The sequence below is a fragment of the Capra hircus genome, chromosome 16 (genome assembly GCF_001704415.2).
Source record: "Capra hircus breed San Clemente chromosome 16, ASM170441v1, whole genome shotgun sequence".
In the NCBI taxonomy this organism is placed as follows: domain Eukaryota; kingdom Metazoa; phylum Chordata; class Mammalia; order Artiodactyla; family Bovidae; genus Capra; species Capra hircus.
The window spans coordinates 48000776-48027407 of NC_030823.1; the positions used below are offsets into that span (position 1 = coordinate 48000776).

General features: G+C 61.3%; 1 protein-coding gene across 1 annotated transcript; it reads left to right on the top strand.

Annotated features, from left to right (window-relative positions):
* Positions 1-22026, top strand: LOC102183348. Its single transcript, XM_018059947.1, has 6 exons — positions 1-152; positions 238-546; positions 4344-4478; positions 9260-9369; positions 20753-20877; positions 21904-22026. The coding sequence occupies exons 1-6, from the start codon at positions 1-3 to the stop codon at positions 22024-22026; spliced, it is 954 nt and encodes a 317-aa protein (XP_017915436.1).

Consider the following 26632-nt stretch of genomic DNA (forward strand, 5'->3'; position numbering starts at 1 on the left):
ATGGGCTGTGGGCCGGGGTCCGGGCCCGGCGGTGTGCCGGGGGCGGGACGAGGCCGGGTAGTAGGGATCCGGTATATCTGGGCGGTGGGCGGAGTCGGGGCTGGGGTCGGAGCAGGGGGCGTGGCGGAGGTGGGCCGCTTCTCCCTCGCCGGGCTTGGCGTGCACTGGGATCCCCGCGCCGGGGCGGGTGTCTGGCTGGACGCATTCAGGCGCACAGGACTCCGCGTTACCCTCCAGCGCGGGCTCGAAACCGGGGCCCTGCCCACCTGCGGCGACCTCGCGCTCGGCGGGACCGGGCGCGGCACCTGTGGCTGCGCCCGCCGGGTCCCCCGGGCCATGGCGCACGTGGAGGAGGCGGCTCCAAGCGCCCGCCTGGGCCGCCTGTGAGCGCGGGACCGTAGGAGGGACCCGGTGCGGCGCCGCGGGCACTATGCCTTTCCTTCCGGAGGCGGGGGCGGCGGGGCGCGCCGTGGCCCTGGCCCTGGTGCTGCTGCTCCCCGCAATGCCCACGGGCGCTGGCGCCCTGCTCCGCCTGCAACCCGGCATGTGAGTAGCCGAGGCGGGCGCGGGAGGCGGGAGGGACGTCCGGAGACCCCGAGTCTTGGGCGGCTTTTCCCCCGGGCCCCTAAGAACTGAGTTCTCTTTGCCTTAACTGGAGAGGGGGAGGTTAAGAGACAAGGGTCGGGGGTTGGGTCTGGGGGAGCTTCCCTGGTAGGGCCACCCGGCCTTTCCCCTTCCCCTTCCCCTTCCCCGTCTGCCTGAACTCTGACCGCGGGTTTGCACGTTGGGAGGAATCGGCGCCCCGCGAGGTGAGGGAGTCTGGGCAGGTCTGGCCGGGCAGCTTGGAGAAGGCTGAGAGGAAGCAGCCTGAGCCCACTTCCTTCCAGAGCCTGTCTCCTGGGGCCGGGGTCCTGTGCCCAGACAGGGGGCCGCTTGGGCTTGATTTCTGTGTTAAATACGCGGGCTTTGGGGCTGGGAGACAGGAGAAGGAATTCAGTTACAGAATGGGCAGGAAGAGAGGGTCAGGGAGCCAGCCGAGATGAATTTAATTTTGAAAGATGATTCCCCAGCGGGCCGTTTAGCGGTCTCTTTTAAACAGCAAATCGATCCTTGTGTTGGCCTCAGAGGAAAACTGGTGCGAAGTGAGCGGGTCTGGAGGAGGAGGGTGGGGGGGAGGGCCTGCTGGCGCCCCCGCGCTCCCGCAGGGTATTGGGCCTGGGGCCCTCGGAGCTTGGAAAGGCTGCTGAGCGGCTGCGGGGCGGGGAGTGGGGGGACGCTGCGAGGGGCCTTGTCGGGGGCTTCCTGTGCTGGGCTCCGCCAGCCCTGAGGGCTGGGTGCACCTGGCTGTACCGACGGAAAGGACAGGCTTCCAGCCAGAGCTGGGGAGGGGGCAAGTCCATGACCCCAGGCCCCCGGGGTCTTGCTTTACTCCAAGAAAGAAGATTTCTCTGTGGCCTTTTAAAGGACCAGATCTGGGGCCTGAGCCCCGACTCCCCACGTGACTTCTCCCCCAACATCGCTCTTTGCTGTGACCCCAGGGAGTTTAGTTTGTCCAGGGGAAGCGGTGGCCTCAGAAGGGATTAACATGGGGCCATTAGGCCGTTCAGCCTGCCTGTTCTTCACATGGTTGGCCCAGGCTCCCCAGAATCCCTGGGTGCTGGTCAGGGTGGATGCTGAACAGAGGACTCTGCTCTTAAGAGGGGCTTCTGCCCCAGTGGGCTGGTGGGGACCACTGGTTGCCCTTCCCCAGCCCTGGGGAGTAAGCCAGTCGTTTGAGGTGTGCCCATTTAGCCAGGGCTCACTCAGCCCTGGGAGGGCTTTCTCCCAGTGGGCAGAGGACTGCAGGAGAGTTCAGACTTCCTCGGGCCCACTTTTCCCAAAGCCTCATCCCTGCCCCTCACCTCCGCTCTTCAGACCCTTCAAGGCCTCGCCCACCAGTTCTCCTCCTGGGGATCCTCCCAACTGTGTGTGTGGGGGTGGCTGCCCTCTGGGGCCTGTGCCCATGTTTCTTGTCCTGGGGCGCAGTCACTCCACTCTCAGATGCCCCCTGTCATGTTGAGTTCCTTGCTGCCTGGGAGCAGGCCTTCCCAGTCGTGTCTGTAAGCACCTGCCACCTTCCCAGACCCTCGCTGGGGCCACAGTGGGTGTGCTGGCTGGCTGAATGATTGGGGGTGCTCTTTTGCTAGACTTCTGAGAAACCTTGTGAATGGGCCCATCCTGCAGCTCATTCTGCCCAGAAAGGAGGCAGGAGCCAGTGGGCTCTTGGAGGCCCCAGAATTGGCTCCTTGCTGCCTGCACCTCAAAAGGGGGACCTGGAGAGCAGTGAGGGCCCCAGAAGGTCCTGACCTCTGTGTCAGTTCCTTTCACGGGCAGCTCCACCCTCCCTGGCTGGCTCAACAAACCCATGGTGGGCCTGTGGGAAGGTGAGGCGGGAGGATGCTCTAAGGGGGGTTCCCACGGACTGGTGGCTCCAGGACCCTGGGAACCTGCAGGGTGATGTGGTTGGTCCTTTGGCTCTTGCTGGCTGACGGGTCCAGATTCCAAACAAGCCAACACTTATTTATTTACTTATTTACATCTCCGAAGTGAACCTCTTCTGCTGCTCAAAGATGCTGGCCTTTCTCCCCAGGACCTGGGCTGACTGCTGACAGTGTGCTGGGCTGGTCAAGACAAGGCTGTGGGAGCAGTGTCTGGGCACAGGGAGCTCTGACCTACCTCAGCCCGAGGCTGCAAGGCTCAGAGGAGGCATCTTCCCACAGCCCTGCTTCTCTGGGGCTGGAGTCCTCTGGGCAGCTGTGCTAGGAAAATGTCCAGTACTCCCGAATCAGCTCATTAGACTGACCCCTCCCACCTGGAGAGGGACAGGCCCTCCAAGCTCAAGTCCCCGGTTACAAACGACTCCTAAACCCACTGCCCCTGAGCACTGCATGGCCCCCACTCACTGAGGCTTCCTCCGGCCATTTGAAGGCCCCTGCTCACTGGTCAGGAAGCTTGACAGCTGAACTGTACTTTCAGTGGCCTGTGAGCAGCTCCCAGTCACTGGGCCCTGCCTGTCCGTCTCTCCTGGGGGCAGAGGCCGTGCTGGGTGGAAGGAAAAGGCAGGGAAGGGGCACTCCCCTCACCAGCTGCCCCATGCCGGCCAGGCTGTGTGTTTGGTGCTGGGCGTGAGCTTGACATTGTGATCATTTGTCCATTTGTCTGGTGGGAGGACCTGGGTGTCTAAGGGTGGTCTGCCCAGGTCACAGCATCCTTGGGACCTCAAGGCTGGACCTGGGCTCATCCATCCTCAGAGCGCCGAGTGTCCCCTCGTGCATACTGCACCCAAGCCAGGAGGCCACTAATAAATAGAGCCTGTAAAAACAGACAGGACAGAGACACTTCTTAGCAACCCAGCCCCCTCCTAGACCCGGGGGTGTGTGCAATCAGGCTTCCCCAGCTGCGTGTGGATGACTGCCTCCCCTACCCTGTGCCCCGGTTTCGTCCTCACCTCTTCACCCTGGCGTCTAGTTCTTGGGGTCCAGGAACTGCCCACCCCGGAGGGACGAGTCTCACGCCTACCCTCACCTGCAGCTCCAGATGCCCTGCTCTGCCCCAGGGAGCAGATAGCCCATGCTGGGATGAGCACCGCCCCCTACAAAGCTCTGCTCACTTTGCAGTTGAGGAAGCACCTCCCGTCCCCCAGATGGGCAGTGGGTTCGTTTCAAGAGCAGAGGGCCCGAGCAGGGACTCCCGCCCGCCCTGCGCCCTGCTCCCCATCGTTGGGAGTCTTTTCTGTGCCTCCTCCCACCTGCCTCTTTGTTTCCCCCTCCGCCCTCCTCCCCCCGCCCCCACTTCCTCTCTCTTTCCAAATGGAAAAGCCAGCTCCGCTAGTGCTTCTGAGGTGCCGGAAACTTCCCAGAGGAGAAAGTCATTCCAGGCTCGCCCCTCCTCCCTTGAACGGTTTTCAGCACGCAGTAGCCAGGCGGCCTGCCTGCCGGCCTAGGGGACCAGAGTCACGCAGGGGCCTCAGGGGGTGAGGACAGGGGGCAGTGGATGGGAGAGTGACCGGAGCAGATGTGCCTGAAGGGCTGCTGTGCTGCCTCATCATGGTCATCCCGCTGGTCAGCATCCCTCAGCCCACGTGGCTGAGGTTTGAGGGGGAGGCTCAGAGGCAGCCCTGTGCATCCTTTTCCTCCTGAATATACGTGCTCTCGAGGCCAGGCCTGTGCAGGCCCGGGGTGGGCACTGCGCTGGGTGCCCTCACCCAGGGCCTGCCCTCAGGTCTGGACAGCTGGACCCCCGACGGAGCATGCAGGGGGGTTGGAGTTGGTGACGGGGGTGCTGACTGTCTGTCTCTATCCCAGGCCCCACGTGTGTGCGGAGCAGGAGCTGACCCTGGTGGGCCGCCGCCAGCCCTGTGTGCGGGCCTTCAGCCGCACAGTGCCCGTGTGGAGGCCGGGTTGTGGGCGGCAGGCCTGGTGTGTCAGCCATGAGCGCAGGTACGTGCCGGGGCTCCAAGGACCCATGTAGGGGTGGGGGCTCAGCTCACCTCTGCTGCAGCATGGAGTGCAGGGAGGGGGCAGTGCGGCTGGGGCGAGGCTGTCCTGGTCTCAGGGCACAGGGCCCGCCCCAGTGCCCCACATCTGAGGTCAAGGCCCCTGACCACTGCCATTGGGGTGTGGCTACCATGGAGGCTATTCCCAGACTGTACACCCCTGCTCAGCGGCCACCTGGGGCCTGGTGGGTGGGGGCAGACCCCGTGGGGAGGGGGCCTGTGAGGAGGAGGAGGGGACCCTGCAGGGAGAGGTGCTGGCCATCCATGCAGGAGGGTGAAAGCGGGGCGCTCAGCCTGCTGAGGTCCCGCCTGCAGGCAGCTGCTGCCTGCCCCCGAGCCGGTGTGAAACCTCTATTGCTCAAGATTTTATTTCAAAATCAAGCGGAGGGAGTGCCTTTGCCTACCTCTCCTCTTCTGGCAGGTTCTGGAATCTGCCTGATTGCAGAGCTGGGTGGGGCGGGGTGAGGAGGGCCTTCCGCCCCTCCCTCCTCTGAGGGGGTGCGCCATCCAGCCTCTGGCTAGGTCTTCAGGATGTGAACCTGCTGGGTCTGCCCCAGGGAGTGGGGGCCGTGACCTTTGTTTTAAATGTTGGCTGTCCCATCACACCTGTACAGTTCTCACTGTGGTTCTCAGCTGGGGGCGGTTCATCTCCCTCCCTGGGCCTTCACAGCATCTGGAGGGTGTGGGTTGTGGAAGTTGAGCAGGGAGGATGGGGCAGGTGGACAGCCCCTCTACCATGACGGTCCTGCCCCAGGGTCAGGAGGGCTAAGGCTGGGCCCTGCAAAGGGGCCTGTCGTTTCCTCAGAGATGTGCATTTCTTTGCCCTGGCCCCACGTGTGTGTGTGTGTGTAGGTGTGTTTGTAAAACAGGAATGAAGTCACATCAGCTGCATCCCCACCCCTCATAGCTTTCGGGGAAAGGGTGCTACTTTGGAAGCAGCCAGAAGCCCTGTGGTCCCTGGGCTGGAGGGTGGGTGGGTGGCCGTGCTGGGGAGGCTTCTGTGACTGGCCATTTCTCCAGGCTGTCCTGGGCAGGGCGGGTGCAGGGTTTTCAAGGTGACTGGTGCCTCAGCTTCCTGGCAGGGTGCCTGGGCACTGCTGGGGAACGTCCATCTGCTGGGGGGCTGTGCTGCCTGGCCGTGTGCAGCCCGTGTCAGGGGTCCGTGTTCTGGGTCCCGGTTTCCTGGGAAGGCTCAGGCAGGGCTCTAGATCCCTTCCTTGCACTGCCCAGCCTGGTATCTGGGACCCTACCCCCCGAAATCCAGCAGGGCCACCTCCAGGTTCCAAGGGAGCAGTGTGGGCCCCAGCTCCGTGGCGGCCGCTGTCCTGTCTGCCTGGCTCCGGGCTGGAGCCGGAGTACAGGTTCCTCTGTTGGGCTGTCTCACTCCAGGTAAGTGCGACCACCTTCCCACCTCGGTGCCCACGGCGGTCAGTGTCTTGTAGAGTTTCCTGGGGTCAGTGCCAAGGGTATGTGGGCGTCCCAGCCTTGTTTCGACTCTGGAGGGCTCCCTGCCTTGTTAGTGTGTTTTGTTCCCTCCCACGATGCTCATGGCTGAGGCCTCCACGCCAGCTGTGGGAGGTTTCCCAAATGCATCGTCTAGCTGGCCCTCCCGTGGCCGTGGAGGCTGTGGCTAGTGTGTTTAGGTGTGTTTGTAAAACAGGAATGGGGTCACATCAGCTGCATCCCCACCCCCCATAGCTTTCGGGGAAAGGGCACTACTTTGGAAGCAGCCAGAAGCCCTATGGTCCCTGGGCTGGAGGGTGGGTGGGTAGCCGTGGGGCCAGGACAAAGAGATGCACGTCTGAGGAAACGACAGGCCCCTTCGCTCTCAGGGCCCAGCCTCAGCCCTCCTGACCCTGGGACAGGACCGTCGTGGTAGAGGGGCTGTCCACCTGCCCCATCCTCCCAGCTCAACTTCCACAACCCACACTCTCCAGACGCTGTGAAGGCCCGGGGAGGGAGATGAACCGCCCCCAGCTGAGAACCACGGTGAGGACTGTACAGGTATGATGGGACAGCCAACATTTAAAACAAAGGTCACGGCCCCCACTCCCTGGGGCAGACCCAGCAGGTTCACATCCTGAAGGCCTAGCCAGAGGCTGAACGGCACACCCCCTCAGAGGAGGGAGGGGCGGAAGGCCCTCCTCACCCCACCCCACCCAGCTCTGCAAGTGTTGAGGAGGCTCCCGCGGCTGGCCCACTCCTATAAGACCCCACAGAGGCTCCAGCTTTATTGTGTTGAGCTCCCAGCCCTCCCTCCCCCTCTGCCGGACCAGCGTCCAGCCCTCCTTGGTCCACTCTTAACGCGACCAGCCACGGGCCAGGCCGCACGTGTGGCAGCTCTGTGGCGGCTGCTGTTTCTCCTGCAGCCACAGTGACGGCTGTGTCTGATTCCTGGGCTGGTGGGCTTGTTGCATGGCCCTGGTGGGGCTGGGTGGGGTGGCACGGGTCTGCATCCTGGCCCAGAGCAGGCGAGGCTGTGACGACGCCTGAGGGGCTGGATGAGGGGTCTTGCTCATGTCCCCCCAGTGAGCATTTCCCCAACAAACCCAACACAGGCTGCCCCAGGGTTGGGGAGCTCGGGCTGTGTGCCCCCCACGGGCACGGAGGAACAGGTGAGGAGGGAGAGGATGCTCGAGCATGAAGCTTACACATGAGCCCCCACCAGGCCCCTCCCCTACCCCACTGTGCTGGGTCCTGGGCTTCTCAGGGACCACACAAAGTGAGGAGTGGATATCAGCCTAGTAGCCGTGCCCCCTGTCCACCCTGGCCTTGCGAAAACTGGCTCCTGGCAGTGGCGGGGGCCCATGTGACTGTCCCTTTCCCCGTGTGAGCTGCAGCAGGGGCTGCAGTCTGACCCGCTGTCTCCAAGGGTCACTAGCTTTAGGGGAGGGTGGCTGACCAGCCCGGTCACTGGGAGGAGCAGCACGTAGCCCAGGGAGCGGGTAAATATTTACGGCGGAAGGGTCCGTCTGCTTTGCCAGACATTGTCTGCGCCGTGGTAGGCCTCTCTCCAGGCAAGTGGTTTCATGTCCTGCCAAAGTGGCGTTTTGCAGACTCCCCTGAGATGCATGTACACAGTCATGTGCACGTGCTCATGCTTCCGGGAAGCAGCCCTGGTTGGTTTGAGGGGTCCAGGTTCCCTCAGCAACCAGGAGCTTCCCGCTACTCCTGAGGGCCAGGAAGAGCAAGCCAGGCAGTGCCGGGGGTATTGTTTCCCTGACCTGGAGCTGGCAGCCCAAGCCCCCACACCTCCTGATGCCACAAGGGCCCTGAACCCAACCAGGCCAGGCCCTGGGCAGCAGTCCTGCAGATGGCAGCGGGGTGGGGTGCTGTGCCTGGAGGTCACTCATGCAGGGTGGGCTTGGGGTTGCCCCTTTGCTTTCCTGCCACTCCACTCTCTGTCATCTGGGCTGGGGGCTGAAGCAGGGAGTTGGAGTGGCTCCCCAGGCAGGTGGGTGGGGTGTGGCAGATCCTTGCTTGGATTGTTAAAGCCCACTCTCTGGAGCAACAAACACAGAGGTCTCCAGATGGGACGCAGGAGTTGGGGTGTGGCTGGAAGGAGGAGCGCTGCAGGTGGAGGACAGTCTGATGGGCTGAGTAGGACCAGGGCACCCCCACCCCGCCCTCCAGCTTCTGCTCCAGGTTTGTGGTTGCAGGGGAGTCCCAGCCTGGGGGAGGTGGACCCTCTCGGACTACTGCCCCAAGCCTGCCTGCTGTGGGGGCTGGCGATACAGAGCAGAGGTTGGGCTGGACTGGCAGAAGGTGGCCCTGAGTGGCTGGGCTTCTGGGGACCTGGAGGCGCAGGTGGCCAGGGGCAGCCTGTGGATCTGGGGTAGGGACAGATGAGAGGCCTTTACCCCTTGGGTGGGGCTGGTCTCTCTCTGATGTGGGCACCACCTTCCTGTGGCCACTCCCTGTGCCAGGCCCCAGGCTGGCTGGATCGGCTGCCTGCTTCCAACTCCTGGAAGCAGGACTGTGCCCCTCTCTGTTCAGCCTTTGTGAGGCCATAGCAGTCCCATTGGAGCGGGAACCAGCCTTGGACCCAGGGAACCCTGGCCTCTAGAGCACCCTCCTCCAGGAAGCCCTCCCAGCTGTCCCTTCTGACCTCAGTGCCATGTGCTGAGCACACTCGGGTCCTGCTGCTGCCCACAGATGCTTGACCTTCATCAGCCTGTCTCCCTGGCTTAGCGGGGAAGGGGCCGGTCCCTGGGGACTTCCCAGGACCAGCCCACCACCCGGCTCCTTGGTGGACTGGTGGGCTGGGAGCCTGGGGCACGGCTTGCCAGCACTGGGCACCTCGGCCCACTTGGTCATCCCAGGGGCCACTCTTGCTCCTGGGCTGGGCCCTGAATCTGACCCTCAGACCCTTCCAGACTGGCCACGTGATGAGAGCTGTGTGCTGGACACAATGCCTGTCCCGAGGTCGCTCAGAGCCGGGCCCACCATGGGGGTGAGAGGGAAGGGCTGGCGTGTTGCCCTGCTGCTGGTTCGAGGATGGTTCGAGGATGGCTGTGCACCCCCAGTGCCCCTCATTTATATGACACGGCCTCGGGAATGCAGACCTTTCGCCTACCTCTGTGCCCTGACCTGCTCGGCTGTGAACTGGGGACAGTGAGGGAGTCGGTCTGGGAGATGAGGAGAGGTTGGAGCCAGAGGCACCGGATGGAAATGCCTGGAGCCTGGTCCTTCGGCGGTAACGCTTCCCTCTCTCTTCTCTTCTAGAACCATCTACTACACGGGCTACAGGCAGGTGTACTCCACGGAGGCCCAGACGGTGTTCCGGTGCTGCCCGGGGTGGAGCCAGCAGCCAGGGAGCCAGGGCTGCCTCTCCCGTGAGTGCCCCAACTCCCGCTCCCCACATGGAGGCTACATCCTCAGTCAGTCTCCCGGGGGTTGGTCCCGCTGCCACACACGATGGAGCATCTCATGGCTGCGGGAGAGACTTCAGAGCCACTGGCTCAGCCACTCTGCTCCCCAGAGACTTCACAGGAGCTGATGGAAGGGGAGGACCAGTGATGCTTCTCTGGCCCAATGCTGCAGGAGCTTCAGAGGGAGAGAGTTGGGACTTGTGGAGGTGCAGAGCTGGAGGGCAGGGGGCCATCTGCGCGGCACCAGGGAGGGGGCCAAGGGTGGCCCCAGGGCCATGTCTGGGTGTCAGTGGGCTCAGACGCCCCTGAGCTTGGTTTGGGGTTGGTGTTATAGAGTGTGAACCCCTTGCCCACCTAGCCCGTGTGCCCACGCTGACGCCCTGATCTCTGGGTCCTTCTGCTGCTCTGTCTGGGGCCTGGGTGAGGAGCTCCAACCCCTTGTGGGCACCCTGGGCCTCAGTCTCCTCTCTGCTGGATAGAATGTCAATCCTGCTTCCCTCAGAGAGAAGGGTCCTGATGGATGCAGGGGGAGGAGCAGCCCCTAGGTGTCTGCACAGGACCACAGACAGCCTGAAACCCCCCACGGGACCCCACTGAGGGTCCCAGAGGTGGGGCAGGAATTGGGTTCTGATCCTAGCGGGTGGCTGTGAACCTCTGCTTTCTTTGTAAATGGAGCGGATGGGGCTGGAGTCCAGCTGCCGAGGGTGTTGGGGGAGGATTGCTGGTCTGCGGGTGTTGGCACAGGCGAGCCTGCTGTTGAAGCTGGCAGGGTGGGAGGAGGCAGCCGTCCTCCTGAGAGGTTGGCCCACAGGTTGGGCAGCCCCTGAAACAAGGCTGGGGCATCCAGACAGGCTGAGGTTGGGCTGCACTGTGGAGGGTGGCAGGTTCGTGGCTCCCCACGGCATGGGGGTTAACCTTGTGTGGGCAGCTCTGTGACTGGGGTGGAAACTGAACTTCCCGGGTTGTGTCCCTGCCTGTCCTCTGGCCCCTGGAGGGGGGGGGTCCATAAACAGGGGCCACAGATGCGCTCTGTGGACTCTAGCAGGAAAGGGGGAAAGTAGAGGATGTGGTGATGTTTGTCCAGGAGAGGAAATGAGTAATTCTCTCCAGGAAGGGGCAGGGGGGAGAGGACCAGACGCGCCTTGGGGGGATGATGCAGGGGCAGGTGGTGCCGGCCAGTGGCCCCTGGAGTGTGGGGAGCATCCAGCTCTGATGGCCCTCCTTTCCGTGGCTGTCTGATCACAATAGTGACCTGTGTGGAAGGGGAAGTGGGGTCTAGGTCTATCCCCTGGGTTTATGGGAAGGGACGTGGGTGCATCACCACGTGGCTGGCCTGGGATGAAGACTTCTGGGCAGGGGAGGGGCAGGGGTAGGGGCAGGGGAAGGTTTGCACAGCAGTGTCCCACAATTGTCATCCACTGTGCACCCCTGATCTGGAGCCCGGTGACCCTCAGTGTCACCTGGGTCTTGGAGTGACCATCCCAGCATTGGGTGGGGGGAGTGGGAGGGCCCAAGAGCCGTCCAGACCCCTGGAGGCCCACTGTGGAGACGGTCCAGTGCTGGCTGTTCAGGAACAGGGGGCCAGCATCGGGCTGGCTCCACAGCACCAGGAGCTGCTAGTCTCAGCTCCAGCCTGGCGGGCCCAGCCTGTGGTTCTGCCTGTGCCTGCAGCCAGGATGCTCGAGGTGGCCCTGCCCTGGCTGGCTGGCTGGCAAGAGGAAGATGCAGCCACACCACTTGGGAATTAGGGGTTGCTGAACCAGCCCAGGACTAAGGGGCCTACCTTTGGGGCTTCTCAGTGCAGGGACGGGTCTCAGCAGGGACCCTCCCAGGGCAGCCTGGGCAGTGCCTCTGGCTGGGGGCAGGGCTGAGGTGGTGGGGAGGTGGGACGCATCTCGGTGGCTGGGTCAGGCCCTGGAGGTCCAGGTTTTCACGTCAGCTGGCAGACACAGGACAGGGTCCCCACGTGTATCTTGAACTTGAGGCTCTTGCTTTCTTGGTTGATTTTTAAGAATTCATTTTTAGGGTGGGATTTATTTATTTATGTACCTGGCTTGTATCTGTTTGCTTTAATTATCCGGGAAAAGCCATGTGATCTGACCTCTTGGGACACTCACTTGTCCCCCCGGCGTCTGGGTGGCCAACATGTGAAGGAGCAGGGAGAGAGCTGGGATCCTGCCCCCAGCACCAGCTCATTGGTACACTCATTCATTTTTTAAAATCCATTCACTCGTTCAGTTTGTGCTCAGCTGATCTGGAGCACTGAAATTTCAGGGGGACTGGGTTAAGGTTACGGACAATACATGCCCGTGGGGGTCTCAGGTCTGTGGGGGTCTCAGGTCTGTGGTGAGGCCAGCTGCTGCTGGCAGATGCTGGAGTGACCCTGATGTGTGAGGATGGGCAGACCAAGCCAGCCAGATGGGCACTGGTGTTGTGTGGAGTGACTGGAGCCAGAGCAGGAGGAGGTTAGGTTGGGGGGAGGAGGAACGGGGAGAGGTGGGTGGCCAGGGCCTTTCTTAGCTGCCCCATGCTGTAGCTGAGCCCCTGGGGTCCCTCTGCCTGTAGCTGCTCAGGGCTGGTTTCCCAGCTTCATGGGGCCAGAGCCTTCCCCATGTCCTTTGTGCATTTCACACCTGGGCTCTCATGGGGGCACCTGGGGCAGGTGCAGAATCGAATCAGGCACCCATCTTGGGGTTGGTGGACCCTACAGGTGCCAGAGCCCCTAGCCCCCTGGGAAGCCCTGCCTCGGGGGTCAGGTGAGAGTGGGTGGCTGCCTTCGGTCCCCTCTTGGCCATAGGTCAGCAGGCGTCAGGCCAGCAGATGGGGTCAGTGTCGCCTCCAAGGTCCTGCGAGTGGAGGGGCCGGTGATGAGGCAAAGGGCCTTCCCTGCCTGCAGAGGGGCCCCTGGGATCCACTCCTCCGGCTTTGCCCCCACCCTCCCCCTTTCTCCCCATCTATCTGCCCCATTCTTTCCCGACTGTCTCCCCAGTCTAGACTCCTCAGCACATTTCCTTGTATCCAGTCTAGGGTCTCTGCAGTTCTGGGGCCCTGAGAAGTGGGCAGGTTGTGGCAGGGCCCTGTGACACTGACTCCCGCTGGCCCCACCCCCTCCACCAGCCACGGATATGACCTGGAAACTTGGCCATGTGTGTGACCAGCTCAGGTCCTCACAGTGTTCATGCCGGAGGACAGCAGGAAGCTTCTAATGTTTGGTGGGATTCTCTAAGACCCACACATGGCAGCAGGTGTGACCTGGAGGTGACTGAAAAGGAGAAGTGCCAGCAGGGGGCTGCCCGATGGCCAGGGCCTTCCCCGATCTGTGGGCCCCTTCCCCTGGGAGGCAGATGGGCTCTGCTGCTGGGGTGCCTGTCCTCTTGTTCAGTGGCCTCTGAACTGCACCTCCATCCTAATCAGATGACAGATTTTGCTGGCCTCTCCCCATGTCTCCACCATGGTCACCCTGGGTCCTGGCCACCCTTACTGAGTGCCCAGAGGAGGCGCCTGGCCTGGAGCAGTTCAACCCCTCAGACCCCTGCGTGCGGACCCTGAAATGGAATGGGTGCCGAGACCATGCTAGGAAGACCACCCGTGGCTCTGTCTCAAGCTCTCTCCATGTGGGCTGGGCTCAGTCCATCAGAGGCTGGAGGACGGGGAAGCAGGGCCCGAGGAGGGGCCAGAGACTGCACCAGCTCTGTGGGTGCCAGGAGCTCTGGGAAGGGATACTGTGGTCCAGGAAGCTCTGAGTCAAGTACAGTTAAGGGGGTTGTTTTTGCAGGACTTCTCAGAGCCTTTAATACAGTAGTGTACCCTGGGGTTTGCTGACACGTGCTGTGCAATATTTTCAGAATGAATTCTTTCTTTAGAAAGGAAGGAAAAAAAAGGAAGCCGAAAGTCAAAGTAATACAACAGTGTTCCTAGAGCACGTACTGGGCAGTCTGCTAGTGATCCATTCTCGACAGGCATCTGTAGAGGCTGACAGGGTGCCTGGCGCTACTCTCGGGTGTGGGAGGGGCTGCGACCCGCGGCGGCTTCTGGCCCTGTTCTCCTGGAACCTGCATCCCGCGCAGAGGGAGAGGAAGGAAGAAGGAAGTTTCCAAGCTGGCGAGTGGGGATGCTCCAGAGAAAAATGAGGCCAGATAGGGCCCACGGAAGGGAGGTGCTAACTTAGTGGGCGTCCAGGAGGCCTCTGTGCCCAGGGCGGTGGTGGCCTGTGTGATGTGAGTGCTGGGCCTTACTGGTGCCCAGGGAAGAGCCCCACCACAGAGGGAAGGGCAGGTTCGAGGTGGTGGGAACTGGGCAGGGCTGAGCCATTGTCCCCACCCCGGGAGCCCAGCCCTGGGTCTGGATCTGTGCCTGTGGCCTCAGCTCCTTCAGCCAGGGCCACAGGGCAAAGCGTGGTTTGGCACCCCTGTGTCCAGCTCTCGAACTGCCAGGCAGGCCTGTCTTCCCTCCGGCCTCCTCTGTGGTCCCTGGCTGGCTGGGGCTGTAGGGAAGGAGCTGCAGGAAGACGGCCCTGCGTACGCCCCCACCCCTGAGGTGGGGCTTCCTCAGCTTCCGGTCTCTGACCTTCACTGGTCCTTTCCCACTCTGGCTGCAGCATGGCAGCCCTGCGCCCACCCCGCGCCCAGTGGGGAAACTTACAGAGCTGGTGCCCCGGGCCTCCTGTCCCTGGTGTGGACCAAGGTACTGGGGGCAGGGCGTGTTGTCCTGCTGTGTCCCCCCGCAGCCTGGTCTCTCCGAACCATGCATCACACCTGAACTGGCCCGGCCCTGTGCCCAACACACGTTTACACACACACTCACATTTGGGCCTGCAGCCCACCCAGAGGAGCTCACCACACAGCCTCACATACCCTCATGTGTACACACGTTGTGCCTGGGTTCACTCACACGCGTGTGACCTACTCACACGGGCAATCACATCTGGGTGCACCCATGCTCCTGATCACACGTGTGTGTGCACAGTCACGTGCATGAACCCACACTTCCGTGGGTGCCCAGACATCTACACGCATGCTCTCACGGGGGCATGATGCAGTGGGGAGCACCGGTGACAAGACACGGAGGTGCCCCTGTCAGCAGGGGCCCAGAGCACTCCGTGCACCCAGGGGAGCTGGGACCAAGTTCAGCTTCTGGAAGGTTCTGGGTGCACGGCCCCTCCCCACCGACTGCCTTCAGAAAGGTGGGCATGGTGGGGGCCAGGAAGGAGGCTGCCCCACCCAGGTGTGCTCTCAGGGCTCCTGCGGCCCAGGGTGGGCCTGGAGGGGGCAGTGGGCTTCGCTGTCATCAGGGTGCCTCAGCCTCTGTGTTGACCAGACACAATGTCCCAAAGTCAGTGTGGCTAGTTTGTGCCAGGCCTGCCTTCATGGGGCTCTAGGAGCTGGGCCTGACCCTGGGTAGAGGGAGTCTGCCCGCCTGTCTTCTGAGATCCCCCTCCCCCGTGTGGTGGGTGCTGTTCTAGGCACAGGACCCTGAGGAGCCGCCTGGAGGGCATGCCGCTCCCTCGGGCACTTGGAGCCTGGGTGCCCAGCACAGAGCTGAGGTGACTCCCTCCCTGCAGCAAGGGTCCTGGTGGGAGAGGTCTGGTGGGGCATGTGATCTGGGCCCCAAGCCCTCAGCCAGCGTTGGGTGGAAGGCTGGCAGGAGCAGAGTCAGAGGGACAAGGCAGGAGGGCTCAGGCTGGCTCTGTCCCCTGGGCTCCCAGGGAAGTGGCCTCCCTTCCTGAACCACTGCCAACTTGAGGTGGGCACTGGTTCCCATGCCTGCCCGCCTACACATGGCAGCTCTTAATCAGCGGCTGGGGTGAAGCTGAGGAAACGCTGCCCTGCAGCCTGGGCGATAAGACAGGAGACACCCTGCCTGCCCGTGACCTTGAGCTGAGCCAGCCCTCCCTGCTGGGGTCTCTGGGATGCAGGCGAGCCCTCGCTTGCAGGGCTGGCTTCCAGACCCGCCTTCGGTGACCTCGGCATGTGGGCGGGTGGCTTGGCAGGCCGGACAGAGGTGTCAGTCTGGGTCACCCTTTCCTGCCTGTGGTCACTCAGGTTTCCACTAGCCCCTCTTGGGGCAGAGGGAAGGAGGCTCAGGCTCAGCCAAGCCTAGGTCCAGGGTGGTGGTCGGGGGGCTGAATTTGCAGAAATCAAGCCCTCAGAGAACAGCCAGGTCCCATTTCCAGGGTCAGCCTGTCCTGGGACAGCGAGGCTGGGGCCACCATGGCCAGTGGAGTTGATGTCTGGCTGGGCCTGGGTGTCCCTGCCTGTCCCAGTGAGGGGAAGAGGCTGGCGTCAGGATGCCACAGACGATGCCTGGACGTGGTACCCTTCCCTGTGGACTGTGCTCCCTAAATCTGTCCTCCCGTTCCCGGGCCTGCCCAGGATCCCCCTCGGAACTGGACACCCTAAGGATCCTCCCAGCATTTGGTGTTAGGAATGTGGGCGAGTCCACCCAGCTTCACCCCAAGGCAAAGGCCTGGTCAACGTCTCTGAGCCTCGGCTCCCTGTCTATAACCTGGTGGGGGTGGTTCCTCCTCTCTGTTCAGATGGTGGCTCTGGGCCTGAGCTGCTGCGGGGCCGTGTGCCTCTTCAGCTCCAGGTGATTGTGTGGGGGCAGCACTCTGACAGTGTGAAGGGTCCATGAAGATATTGCATTTGACACATGGCAGGGAACTTAGCCCACATTTCCAACCAACAGTGAGTATCAGGGCTGGGACTTAAATGTAGGTCTTCAGAGCCCCAGCTGCCTTGCCCTGTGAAGGCATCTGGGTGGGGTGGGGGAGGGCAACGGGAGTCCAGTGAAGGACAGTGTCTTCCAGCCTTGGAAGACGCGGCTGCCTGGCAGCTGCAGACCCTGTGGGCACAGTGCTCCCCCCTCCCCAGCTCACCTCCACCTGCTCTTGAGTTTCTCACACTTGTGGGTTCTGACAGTTCCTCCGGAGTCCCTGAGGGTCCTGTGGGTTCAGCCATGCTGACAGTGACGAGGGTAGGTCCCCAAGCCTACCCCCTGCTATCACCCTGGCACTCAGTAGGTGCTGGTAAAATTCATTAAAAAGTATGGGCTTTCCAGGTGGCAGGCACAATGGTAAAGAATCCACCTGCCGAGCAGGAGATGTGGGTTTGATCCCTGGGTTGGGACAATCCCCTGGAGGAGGAAATGGCAACCCACTCCAGTATTCTTGCCTAGAGCTCCACAGACAGAGGAGCCTGGCAGGCTACAATCCATGGGGTCACAAAGAGTTGAACATGACTTAGTGACTTAAATAGCAATGTTAAGTATAAGGCAGATTTGGTACTTAACAATCTATAAACCATTTCCAAAGCATCCATCCTTCTTCCATTTAACACCTGTGCATGGCTCCCCTACTGGCTCAGCAGTAAAGAATCCGTTTGCAATGCAGAAGACCCAGGTTTGATCGCTGGGTCAGGAAGATCCCCTGGAGGGGGACATGGCAAACCACTCCAGTATTCTTGCCTGGAGAATCCCATGGACAGAGGAGCCTGGGGGACTACAGGCCACAGGGTCACAAGGAGTTGGACATGCACCCTGCCTGCTAGCATTTGAGCTCTGTGAGGGAAGAGTCACCAAATTGCCCACTAGGTGTACCATGTGTTTGTAGTAATAATAGTTTCCTTTGTGTAGCAGATGCTTAGCAAACGCTAGTCCAATAGATGAATCTGTCTGAGCCGCTGATGGGCTTCCCAGGTAACGAATCCGTCTGCCGATGCAGGAGACCTGGGTTTGATCCCGGAGCTGGGAAGATCCCCTGGAGAAGGAGACGTGACAACCCACTCCAGTATTCCTGCCTGGAGAATCCCCTGGACAGAGGAGCCTGGTGGGCTACAGTCCACGGGGTCGCAAGGCGTCAGACATGACTGAGCATGTACAAGCCGCCACATAGAGCTTTGACATTTTTCTTTTCCACGTGTCCCCTGGGTCTGTTTTCCTACCTGCCTGCTCTTCACACACATGGCTCCTCTTGTAGAGGAAAGCAAACGTCCTGATACGAAGCCTTAGTCTGTGGCTCCCGAGCTCCATTTCCACAGCCATGCTGTGAGTGTTGCCTGTGGTCTTTCTCACCTATGAGGGGTTCTCTTGGGGGGTGTTGAGTGACAGCGGGAGGAGTGGGGGGCTCCCGGAGGTGTCCCTGACCATCACCCACCCAGGGGAGGGATGGGGACCCACAGGTGCTCCACCATGCTGCCCTGTCCCTTTGCTCTGGGTGCCCATCTTGCCACGAGGGGGATGTGCCCAACGCCACCCCATGCCACCCAGAACCCCCGGTCCCAGGCTTCTCTCTGCGGTAACCCTGTCTTTCCGGCATCATACAAGCCTGGGGCCACTAGGAGCACCATTCTTGGTCTGGGTGCCTTGAGCACCTTTGCTTTTAGCTTTGAGCACCTCTGTTGTGCAGCCTTTTCTCTTTTCTGTCTGAGAATGCACTGCCCTAGACATCCCTTCTGGATCCTGAGCTCCTGCCTTCCCCCGAGGGCCTCCCCACAAATAACTGTCACATCTCTCTTGGCCTGACATTTATTTGTCTCTCTCCTTTTCATTCAGCAAAGCTTATGGAGTGCCTTCTAAGTGTGGGTGTGTCGGTGGCACCAAGGGAGGCGATGGTGCTGGAGGCGGCCTGTGCCCTGCTCCCAGGGAGCCCAGGCCTGGGTGGGAGCTTAGCTGCCGCCTTTCTTAAGGGCTGGTGCACTGAGAGGTGCAGCTTTGCAAACGTTAGGGCTCTGTGGGCACTGATTCGCCTGGCGGCTTGGGAAGGCTTGGGGCTCCCCTGGTGGCTCCGACATTAAAGCATCTGCCTGCAATGCGGGAGGCCCGGGTTCGATCCCTGGGTCAGGAAGATCCCCTGGAGAAGGAAATGGCAACCCACTCCAGTATTCTTGCCTGCAACATTCCATGGACAGAGGAGCCTGGCGGTCTGCAGTCCACGGGGTCTCAAAGAGTCAAACACAACTGAGTGACTTCACTTTCTTTTCTTTTTTTCTTTCTTTGGGAAGGCTCCCTGCGGAAGGGACCTGTTGTCCAGGCACACAGCTCTCGGGGTCTGATGGGTGGCTAGGGGGCTCTGTGCCAGGTCGATGGGAAAGCCACAGACGGGTTTTCAGCCAGGGGCCCGTGATCTGATTCTTGCCATGAAGCAACACGATGGCTGCACCACTGAGAAAGGACGGGGTGAGTGGGACCGGCTGAGAGGACTCCAAGGGGATTCTAGAGGTGGCTTCGTCCAGCCTGACAACAGAGACAAGTGTGGACTCCAGATGCATGGGAGGTGGAGCCGATGGTCTGGCTTTGGATTGGACCTGGGGCGAGAGTGAGGCCGGCTCCCTGTTTCTGGCCTGAGCCCTTGGTGGCTGTGATGCTGTGCACCAGGTCAGGGGAGGGGTGTGGGAGCAGGGAGTGGGGTGCTGTCTCCGCCTGAGCTCTGGAACTGACCATGGAGGTGGGCACAGGCAGGGTGCTGTCCACGAGGGCCCCTAGGCTGGGCATGGACCTGGCAGAGCCTGCAGAGGCTCCTAGGGTGGGCAGAGTCCCGGGGTGAGCTCCAACCTGGATACTTGGTTCCCCCATGACTGGAGGGGTGGCCCATCGTGGTGGTTTAAGGCTGAAGGTCTTCAGGATGATGAAGACTTCTTTAAGATGTGAAAAGTAAACACAGCTGGCTTCCCTTCCTCCACAAAGTCGCCCAGGTCCACAGGTTTGGGGCTCTCAGCAGTAGGAACTCTGGTGCCACATGACCTGGGTTGGCCCTGCGCCCGGACTTACCTGTGCGGGTTCCAGGGTCACCACGTGATTCCTCCTGCTCCCCTGTGGCACTGCCTTGTCCCCCAGCCCCCAACTCCCACCTCCTTTCAGAAATCTCAGGGAGTTTGCCAGGTGTGAGGAGAGCCAGCTGGACCCCGGCAGGGTGGCTTGAAAGGAGGGGTCCCTCCAGGGCTGGGACAGAGGCCCGGTTATGGGACAGAGGAGGAAGACGCTCCCTGAAAAGACCTGTGTCTCCCTCGGCCAGTCCTCCTGACTCTAAGTCAGAAAGCCCTGGGCTCATCTGTCCTGGGCTGGTTCCTCGTGGACTGGTCCCTCCTCAGTGGCTCTGTGACCTGGGGCCATGTGCTGCATGTCCCTGAGCCCCAGTCTCCTCATCAAGGGCAGCGCCTGGTCCAGGGGATGCTCAGACCCATGTGCCCAGCCAGCGTCCCTACCCTCAGGGTCTCCTGCCCTCCAGCTTCTCTCCCTGCTGGACCTGTGCATCACGCTGGGTTCTGGGATGCCTGGGGAGTGTCCAGGCCACTATTCAGAGTGTCCACTCACCCAGTGAGCACCCCAACATCTTTGGACTCAGGGCCTGGCTGTTGGTGTTGTGGGGGTGGGGGCAGAGCCCACCTGCCCTGGCCTTGCCCTCCCCTGTGTGGATGTGGGCGGGGGGTGGCTGCAGAGCCAAGAAAACTCATGCTGAAGCCCCTGGAGGCACCTGGTCCAGCCTGGGGTGGGGTCCTTTCTGTGATGGGGCTGGGACTAGACCTGCCCTTCCATCCAGGGCCCCTGCCTCTTGGGCTGGCTGCTGCCTCCTCCATGCAGTGGCCTGGCACTGGAGGGGGCAGCTCAGTAACCCTAGGCTACCCCCAGGCAGTGGGTTTAGGTGTAAACACAGCTGCCCCCAGGGTGACCGGTTGGGTCCAGCTGGGGCTGGGGTGTGGGGAGAGGGTCTGGGAGCAGGGAGTCTCCTCTGGAGAAGGCAGGGGAGGCCGGCTGCTCTCAGCCCTGACCTTCTGCCTGGACCCTCTCTTCTTGCTCTCCCAAGGCCTGGGCGCCTACAGAATTGCACCTCCTCGGGGGTGGAACCAGTCTGGGTATTTCCACCAATGCGATTTTGCAGGGAGGGGGCCTCAGCCAATCTCTCAGCTTTCTTCAACTGTGGGCTGCTCCCCCTGCCCCTCCCACCCTCCTCCCACGACCCCCTCCCCCTCGGCCTCCCCCAGAAAGTGCCCTGGAACTCCATGTCCCACTGAAGCGAGTGGGTTTGTTTTGGTTCACCTAGAGGGGCTTCACTGAACCCAGACCTGGTGGGGATGGCTCAAGCCCTGGTGGAGGGGGAATGGTGTGTGACCCAGGACGGCAGAGTGGAGCCAGTGACCTGCCTGGCTGTGGGACCCTTCCCCAAGGCCACCACATGGTTCCAGGGTTGCAGTGGGGGTGTGGGGAGCTGTCCTGTCTGTCCAGAGGTCTGGGTCCTGTCTAGGCCTGAGGCCGCACCTTGTGGGGAGACTTAGGGACCTTGTGTCCTGGCAGTGGACCAGGGGTGCCCCCAGGCCCTTGCCCCTCCTCACACACCTTCTCCCTCCCTCCACAGCTGTGTGCAGCCCCAGCCTCTGCTTTAACGGCGGCCACTGCGTGTCCGGCTCAGCCCAGCCATGCCGCTGTCCCCCTGGTTTCCAGGGTCCTCGCTGTCAGCATGGTGAGTGGTGCCCACCCCAGGTACTCCATGCCGAGGAGTCTCTGATGGTTGGGGGTGGGGGGTCTCTGGTGCCCTGACCCCGCTCCCTGCAGCCCCCTTTCTCATGGATGCCTCTGCCCCATCATCAGAGTCCATCCCTTCTAATAGCACCCTCTGTGGGTGGGGACAGTGGGCATGGAGACAAACAGGCATGAACCAGGGTCCCTGGGTCAGCTGGGAAGCGGCTCGTCCCAGGGGTCCCTGAGCTGTACACCCACCTGCCAGGGGCTCTCGTGTCCTTCATGTCGGAAGTTGGGGGACATGGGGTCCTACCCTCAAGCCTGCAGACTGGAGCCTGACCTGCTGACGATCCGTCCCCTGGCAATGTCCTGTGGGGACACTGTGGGTGTGGATGAGCTTAAAGCAGGTGCTGGGGCGAGGGACAAGGGGGATAGAAATTTTATAAAGAAATACAGATGAGTATATGAAAAGTCGTCCAAAGAACCTGCAGACCTCCTAATTTCTTGGCGTGAGTCTCCCTGGTGGTCTTCTGCTTTGTTTGAGTTACTTACCCAATCGTGTAGCTTGAGGGTCCTGCTGGAACAGGGCATGGAGCTGCGGCCGCCGTTGAAATGCTTGAGATGATTTCCCCTGCTTTGAACTTGCTTCTGCTGAGCAGCTGGGGGCCTCTTCCCCATAGACGCTGGGGCGTACATCCTGTGACGTGCTTTAAGGCTCTGGATGCCAGCAGGCGACCGGAGGGAAACCAGGAAATTGTGAGGGACCCGGGCCCCCATTTGTAGGGGGGACCCCCGTGCTCTTGCTATTCCCTGTGCATTCACATGCATGTGCCCCCAAAGTGGGGCTGAAAGCGGGGGTCTTGGGAAGGTGCTGGTCGAGTTCTGAGCCTGGCACTGGTGCCCGGGGTGCTGGCATCATTGGAAAGATGGCAGGCTCTGACTGCTCATTGAATGCCTTCTGTGAGGCGGAAGGTCCTGCTTCCTGGGCTCTGGGTGCTGGAGCGCTGCTGTCCGGCCATGGCATGAGGACCACTGTCTCCCTTTCAGATGCTGGGGTCCCGGCCGTGTACCCTGGACCATCACTGCTCCAAGCCTCAGTCAGGCCTCCACGTGGATTTAGAGCCTGAGCACCTCTGTGGGCTGGACAGAGGTGACTCCACCCCACGCTAGTGCAGGCTGGGGTCCAGGCTGGGGTGCAGGGGCCCAGCTGCCAGGCATCACCTCTTCTCAGGGTCTTTCTGATAGCCGCGGGTGAGTGTGGAGATGCTGGGCTGTGTGGTCAGGGCAAGAGGGACATCCGGCCTCGAGCTGCTATGGGGTGGTCCCTGGGAATGGGCTGTGCCTTGGCAGTCAACAGCCCCAGGGTCCCTGCTGCCCAGGGAGGGCGGTGAGGAGGTGACTGTGCAGTGTGGCCTGTCCTTGGCCTCGTCCTCAGGAAGCAGCCAGGACACCTGCTCCCTGCCCTTGGGCCAGGCTTTCTCTAGCCCCCTCCCCTTCTGCCATGCTTTCTGGGACCACTAGTCCTCCCACCACTCCTGTCCTGACACTCTTTCCGATGCCGAGCCCTAAACATCACTGACGGGTGCTCCCTTTGTCCTCAGCAGCACCCGCCTTCCTGTGAGACGTGATACTCGGCCTCCTGGGTACCAGAGGGTGCATGGCTTGCAGGGGTGAGGTGGGTGGGGGGCTCGTCATCCAGCAGGCGCTCTGCAGCCAGCTGGGGGCCCCCTAGGGCAGCACCAGCCGCTGGATTCGGAGACCCACACTCGGTGCTCCTGGTGGGGAGGGGCCCGTGATCACAGCCTCACACACTCGCTGGTCTCTTGAGTCTGGGCTCCAGGCTTGGCTTTGCCTCCAGAGCAGCCCTGCTCCCGAGGTCACTTAGGGATGGCCTCTCGGGGTGGGGGCACCTTCCTGTCCCTTCCCACACTCTGCCTGTGTCCCTCCCTTGAGCCCTAGCCTCGTCTGCTTCGTGGAAGAGGATCTGGTGTCAGAGGATCTGGCTGCTCAGCAGAGCCGGGGCTGGAGCCTGGAGCCCAGTGAGCACCTTGAACCTTCCGGCCACGCCATCTCTGGTCATTGTGCTGGCCCTTGATGGGGGCAGAGCCTTGTTGAGATCTGATTGGGAGGAGAGGGCTGGATCCCCAGGACCCCTCCCTGTCCACCTCCCAGGCCGGAGCATCTGTATGGGGAGGGGTGAGGGGGCTGGCCTGTGACAGCCCGTGGCCCTCCAGGGTCGGGGCCCTTCCTGGGAGAATGGCCAGTCGTAGTAGACAAAGCTGTAGGGGCGCCCCTAGGCCTCCTCTTAGGATACCATCTTCTGCAAGAGATGTCTGGTGTGCAGAGCAGGCGTGAGGTCTGGTGTGCAGGGTTTGGTATACTGGGCTGAGTGTGCAGGGTGGGTGTGCAGAGCTGGGTATGCAGGACTGGGTTGGGTGTGCAGAGCTGTGTGTGCAAAACTAGGTTGGGTGTACAGGGCTGTTGTGCAGACCTGGTGCATGGTGGGTGTGCAGGACTGGGCTGGGTATACAGGGCTGGTGTGCAGGGCCTTTGGGCAGGGGTGGTGTGCAGGGCTGGGTGTGTGCAGACCTGCTGTGAGGCCTGTGCCCCTGCAGGGCCGCTCCATCCCCTTCCGGTCCATCCACACTGGGTTTGGAGCCGGCAGACCTGAGACCTGGCACTGTTGGGCATGTTACTCACCACCCTCCCAAATATAATTGATTCCAGTTTCAAAAATAAAAGCCATATATTTTTTTGCTTTCTCAAATACTTTCATTTGAACAAAAGAGTAAGGAAGGGAGAAAGGAACTCTGCTGATGGTGGGGAGCAGTGGGAGAGGAAGAGCACTTCCCCTGCCTGGTGCCCCTCCCCTCACCTTGGGCCTGCCTGCCCACCTCTGCCTGCCGCCCCCTCCCCTCCCTGGAAGACTTTGGGCAGGAGCCTCAGGAGCACAAAGGGAGCCTGTGCTAGCGGGGCCTGGAGCTGGGACTGGAGGCTGGGGCAGCACAGGCCCTCGGTGCAGTCTGGCCAAGGACGGCTGTCTGTCCAGGCCAGGCATCTCATCATCTTGATGTGCCTGTGGGCCTCAGGGTAACGTGCCAGACTCCAGCTCCCCTCTCTGTTTGGTGGGGATGGAACAGGGGGATGTTTGTACAGGTCCCAGGCATCAGTGCAGGGGAGGGGCAGAGTACCCTGGCAGGGTGGTGGTGACCTTTTCTCCCCAGAGGTCTGGCCATTGAGGGACCTAATGGATGATGGGGATGGGGGGAGGGTGGTGATGGCCCCTTGTCCTGGGGTCCCTGCACACAGGATGCCTGAGCTTCTGTGAGCAAGTGGTGCCCATGTGGCCTCTCCTTTGGGGTAGCCTGAGGTCAGGACACCCCCCAGGACCACAAGCCTCCTTGCCCTGAGGACTGGCACCTTCGGGTACCCTGACCCTAAGTGGGCTCTGAGGATCCTATCATAGCATCCGTTCCATCAGCCCGACTAGGAACGGTTTCCACCCTCTGAAAATACAGCTTTGACCTCCCTCTGCACCCAGAGTACAGCTGGGTGCGGCTTGGAGTGAGGGATGGCAGAGGCCCCTCCCGCCCATCCCCCAGATCTGCTGGGGACGATCTTGTCATAGCCGACTGGCCTTGAATCTTTCAGGAAAAACAGGCAAAAAGAGTACACTTTGGAACGTTGTTCGGTCACTAAGTTGTGTCCAACTCTTTGCGACCCCCTGGACTGTAGCACCCCAGATTCCTCTGTCCTTCACTATCTCCTAGAGCTTGCTCAAACTCTTGTTCATTAATTCAGCAATGGCATCCAACCATCTCGTCCTCTTTCATCTCCTTCTCCTGCCTTCAATCTTTCCCAGCATCAGGGTCTTTTCCAATGAGTTGGCTCTTCGAATCAGGTGGCTAAAATATTAGAATTTCAGCTTCAGCATCAGTCCTTCCAATGAATATTCAGGGTTGATTTCCTTTAGGATTGACTGGCTTCATCTCCTTGTTGTCCAAGGGACTCTCAAGAGTCTTCAGATTTGAATGCATCAATTCTTCTGCTCTTGACTCTCTTTATGGTCCAGCTCTCACATCTGTACGTGACTACAGGAGAAACCATAGCTTTGACTAGACGGACCTTTGTCTGCAAAGTGATGTCTCTGCTTTTTAATACGCTGTCTAGGTTTGTCTTAATTTATCTTTCTCTAGTATCATAAATAGCCGCTGGTCATTTCTTGTGACCTGTTCTCTGCTGACCTCAGAGAAGGAGAGTGGCCTCTGAGGTCCTAGACCTGGATAAACTCTAGGTACTTCTTAGTTCAACAAGCTTAGGCCCTGGTCCCTCTGGGCCTCCATTACTTCAGCTGTCAAATGGTCAGATTGGGTCCGTCTCAGGCAGCTCTAGGACTTGCTCCTGGGTCCACGGAGCTCTCAGGGCGCCAGTGCTGATGTGCAGCAGGATGAGTGGTCTGGCGGGCTTCCTGAAGGAGGTGGCCCTGTGGGCTAGGCTTGGAGGTGCAGGTGGGGCTGAATGGCCTTTCCAGGTGGGAGCAAGACAGGGGCAGAGGAGCAGAGTGGAGGGAGGGAGTCATTTTGGCCCAGAGGAACTGGTGGGGACTGACGGCAGAATCAGAGACTTAGGGTTCACCTCTGAGCCGTCTGGAATGACCTGGAACCTGGAGAGGGGCAGCCCTGGGAACCCAGGCGGCCTGCCCCTCCCCCAACCCCCTCTCTGCAAGGAAAGGTGTCCGTGGTCCTACCTGGAGCCTCAGGCCCAGGCCTCCTCCTTTGAAGGAAGGAGCCCGATCCCCACAGGAGCAGGGAATGGGTGGGTGGGGTCCTGGGAGTGGCCCTTAGTGGCTTTGGGTTCTTGAAGGGGAGGCCCTGGTCTCTGCCAGGAGGCCTTGGGAGCAGGCGGCTCCCACTGTGGGTGTGGGGGTGAGAGGCAGGCCCATGGGTCCTGAGCTCCTGGCCTTGGCTCAAGGATGACTTTGTTTCTAAACTGGGATAATTGATGAATGGAGAGGAAGCCGCCCCCGGGCTGCCCTTCAGTGGTGCCCACTGTATCCGAGGGTGGGAGCCTGACCCCTGGCTCGAGGTCCAGACACCGCCAAGGGCTGCTCTTGGCCACTGGCCGGAACCAGGCCTGGGACCTGGCTCTCCTCTGCCTGACTGGTGTGCAGAGCTGCCAGCTCCCCCAGGCCCCTTGCCCTGCTCTGCCCTTCCCTTGCCCCCACCCTGGTGGGCACTGTGGCCTTTGGCTCTCACACATGCCCGATTTAGCTACATTGAACCCCTCCTTTGAGGACAGTTCCCGAAATCTCCAGGGAGATTTTTCCACTCCCTGCGGGAGCTGGCGCTGGGCATCTGCTGGTGGTTGTTGGGATGAATGGGGGGGGGGGGGTGGCTGTGGCTGTGCCCTCTGGCCCTGCTGGCCTGACTGGTGCGGCTGGGACAGGTGCGGCTGCTGCCCTGTACTCGGGGGTCCGTGTCTCTGCAGGGCAGTGGGTCTCCAGGCTGTCCTGGAGCAGGCAGTCTGGAGACCCCCGCAGGCAGACTCCCAACTCCTTTCAAAGTGTCTGACTCTGGGAAAGGCCTTCATGTTCGCTCCACGAATCCTTTAATTACCAGGTTTGTCCCCTGCCCCCCCTCAACCCACAAAGGCGCCTCTGTCTTTCCGATGACTGTTCTCCAGGCCTGCTCTGCACACAGTGGGGCTGTGGGCCTCTCCCAGCGCTGGCCTCTGAGATGGGGTGGTCTTCTAATGACATAATTACAGCAGGATCCAC

Excerpts from the sequence above, each read along its gene's own strand:
- LOC102183348 (XM_018059947.1), top strand. The coding sequence starts at position 1 with ATGGGCTGTGGGCCGGGGTCCGGGCCCGGCGGTGTGCCGGGGGCGGGA. Across the intron at positions 547-4,343 it reads CTCCGCCTGCAACCCGGCAT|GCCCCACGTGTGTGCGGAGC; the intron begins GTGAGTAGCCGA and ends TCTCTATCCCAG. Across the intron at positions 4,479-9,259 it reads TGTGTCAGCCATGAGCGCAG|AACCATCTACTACACGGGCT; the intron begins GTACGTGCCGGG and ends CTTCTCTTCTAG.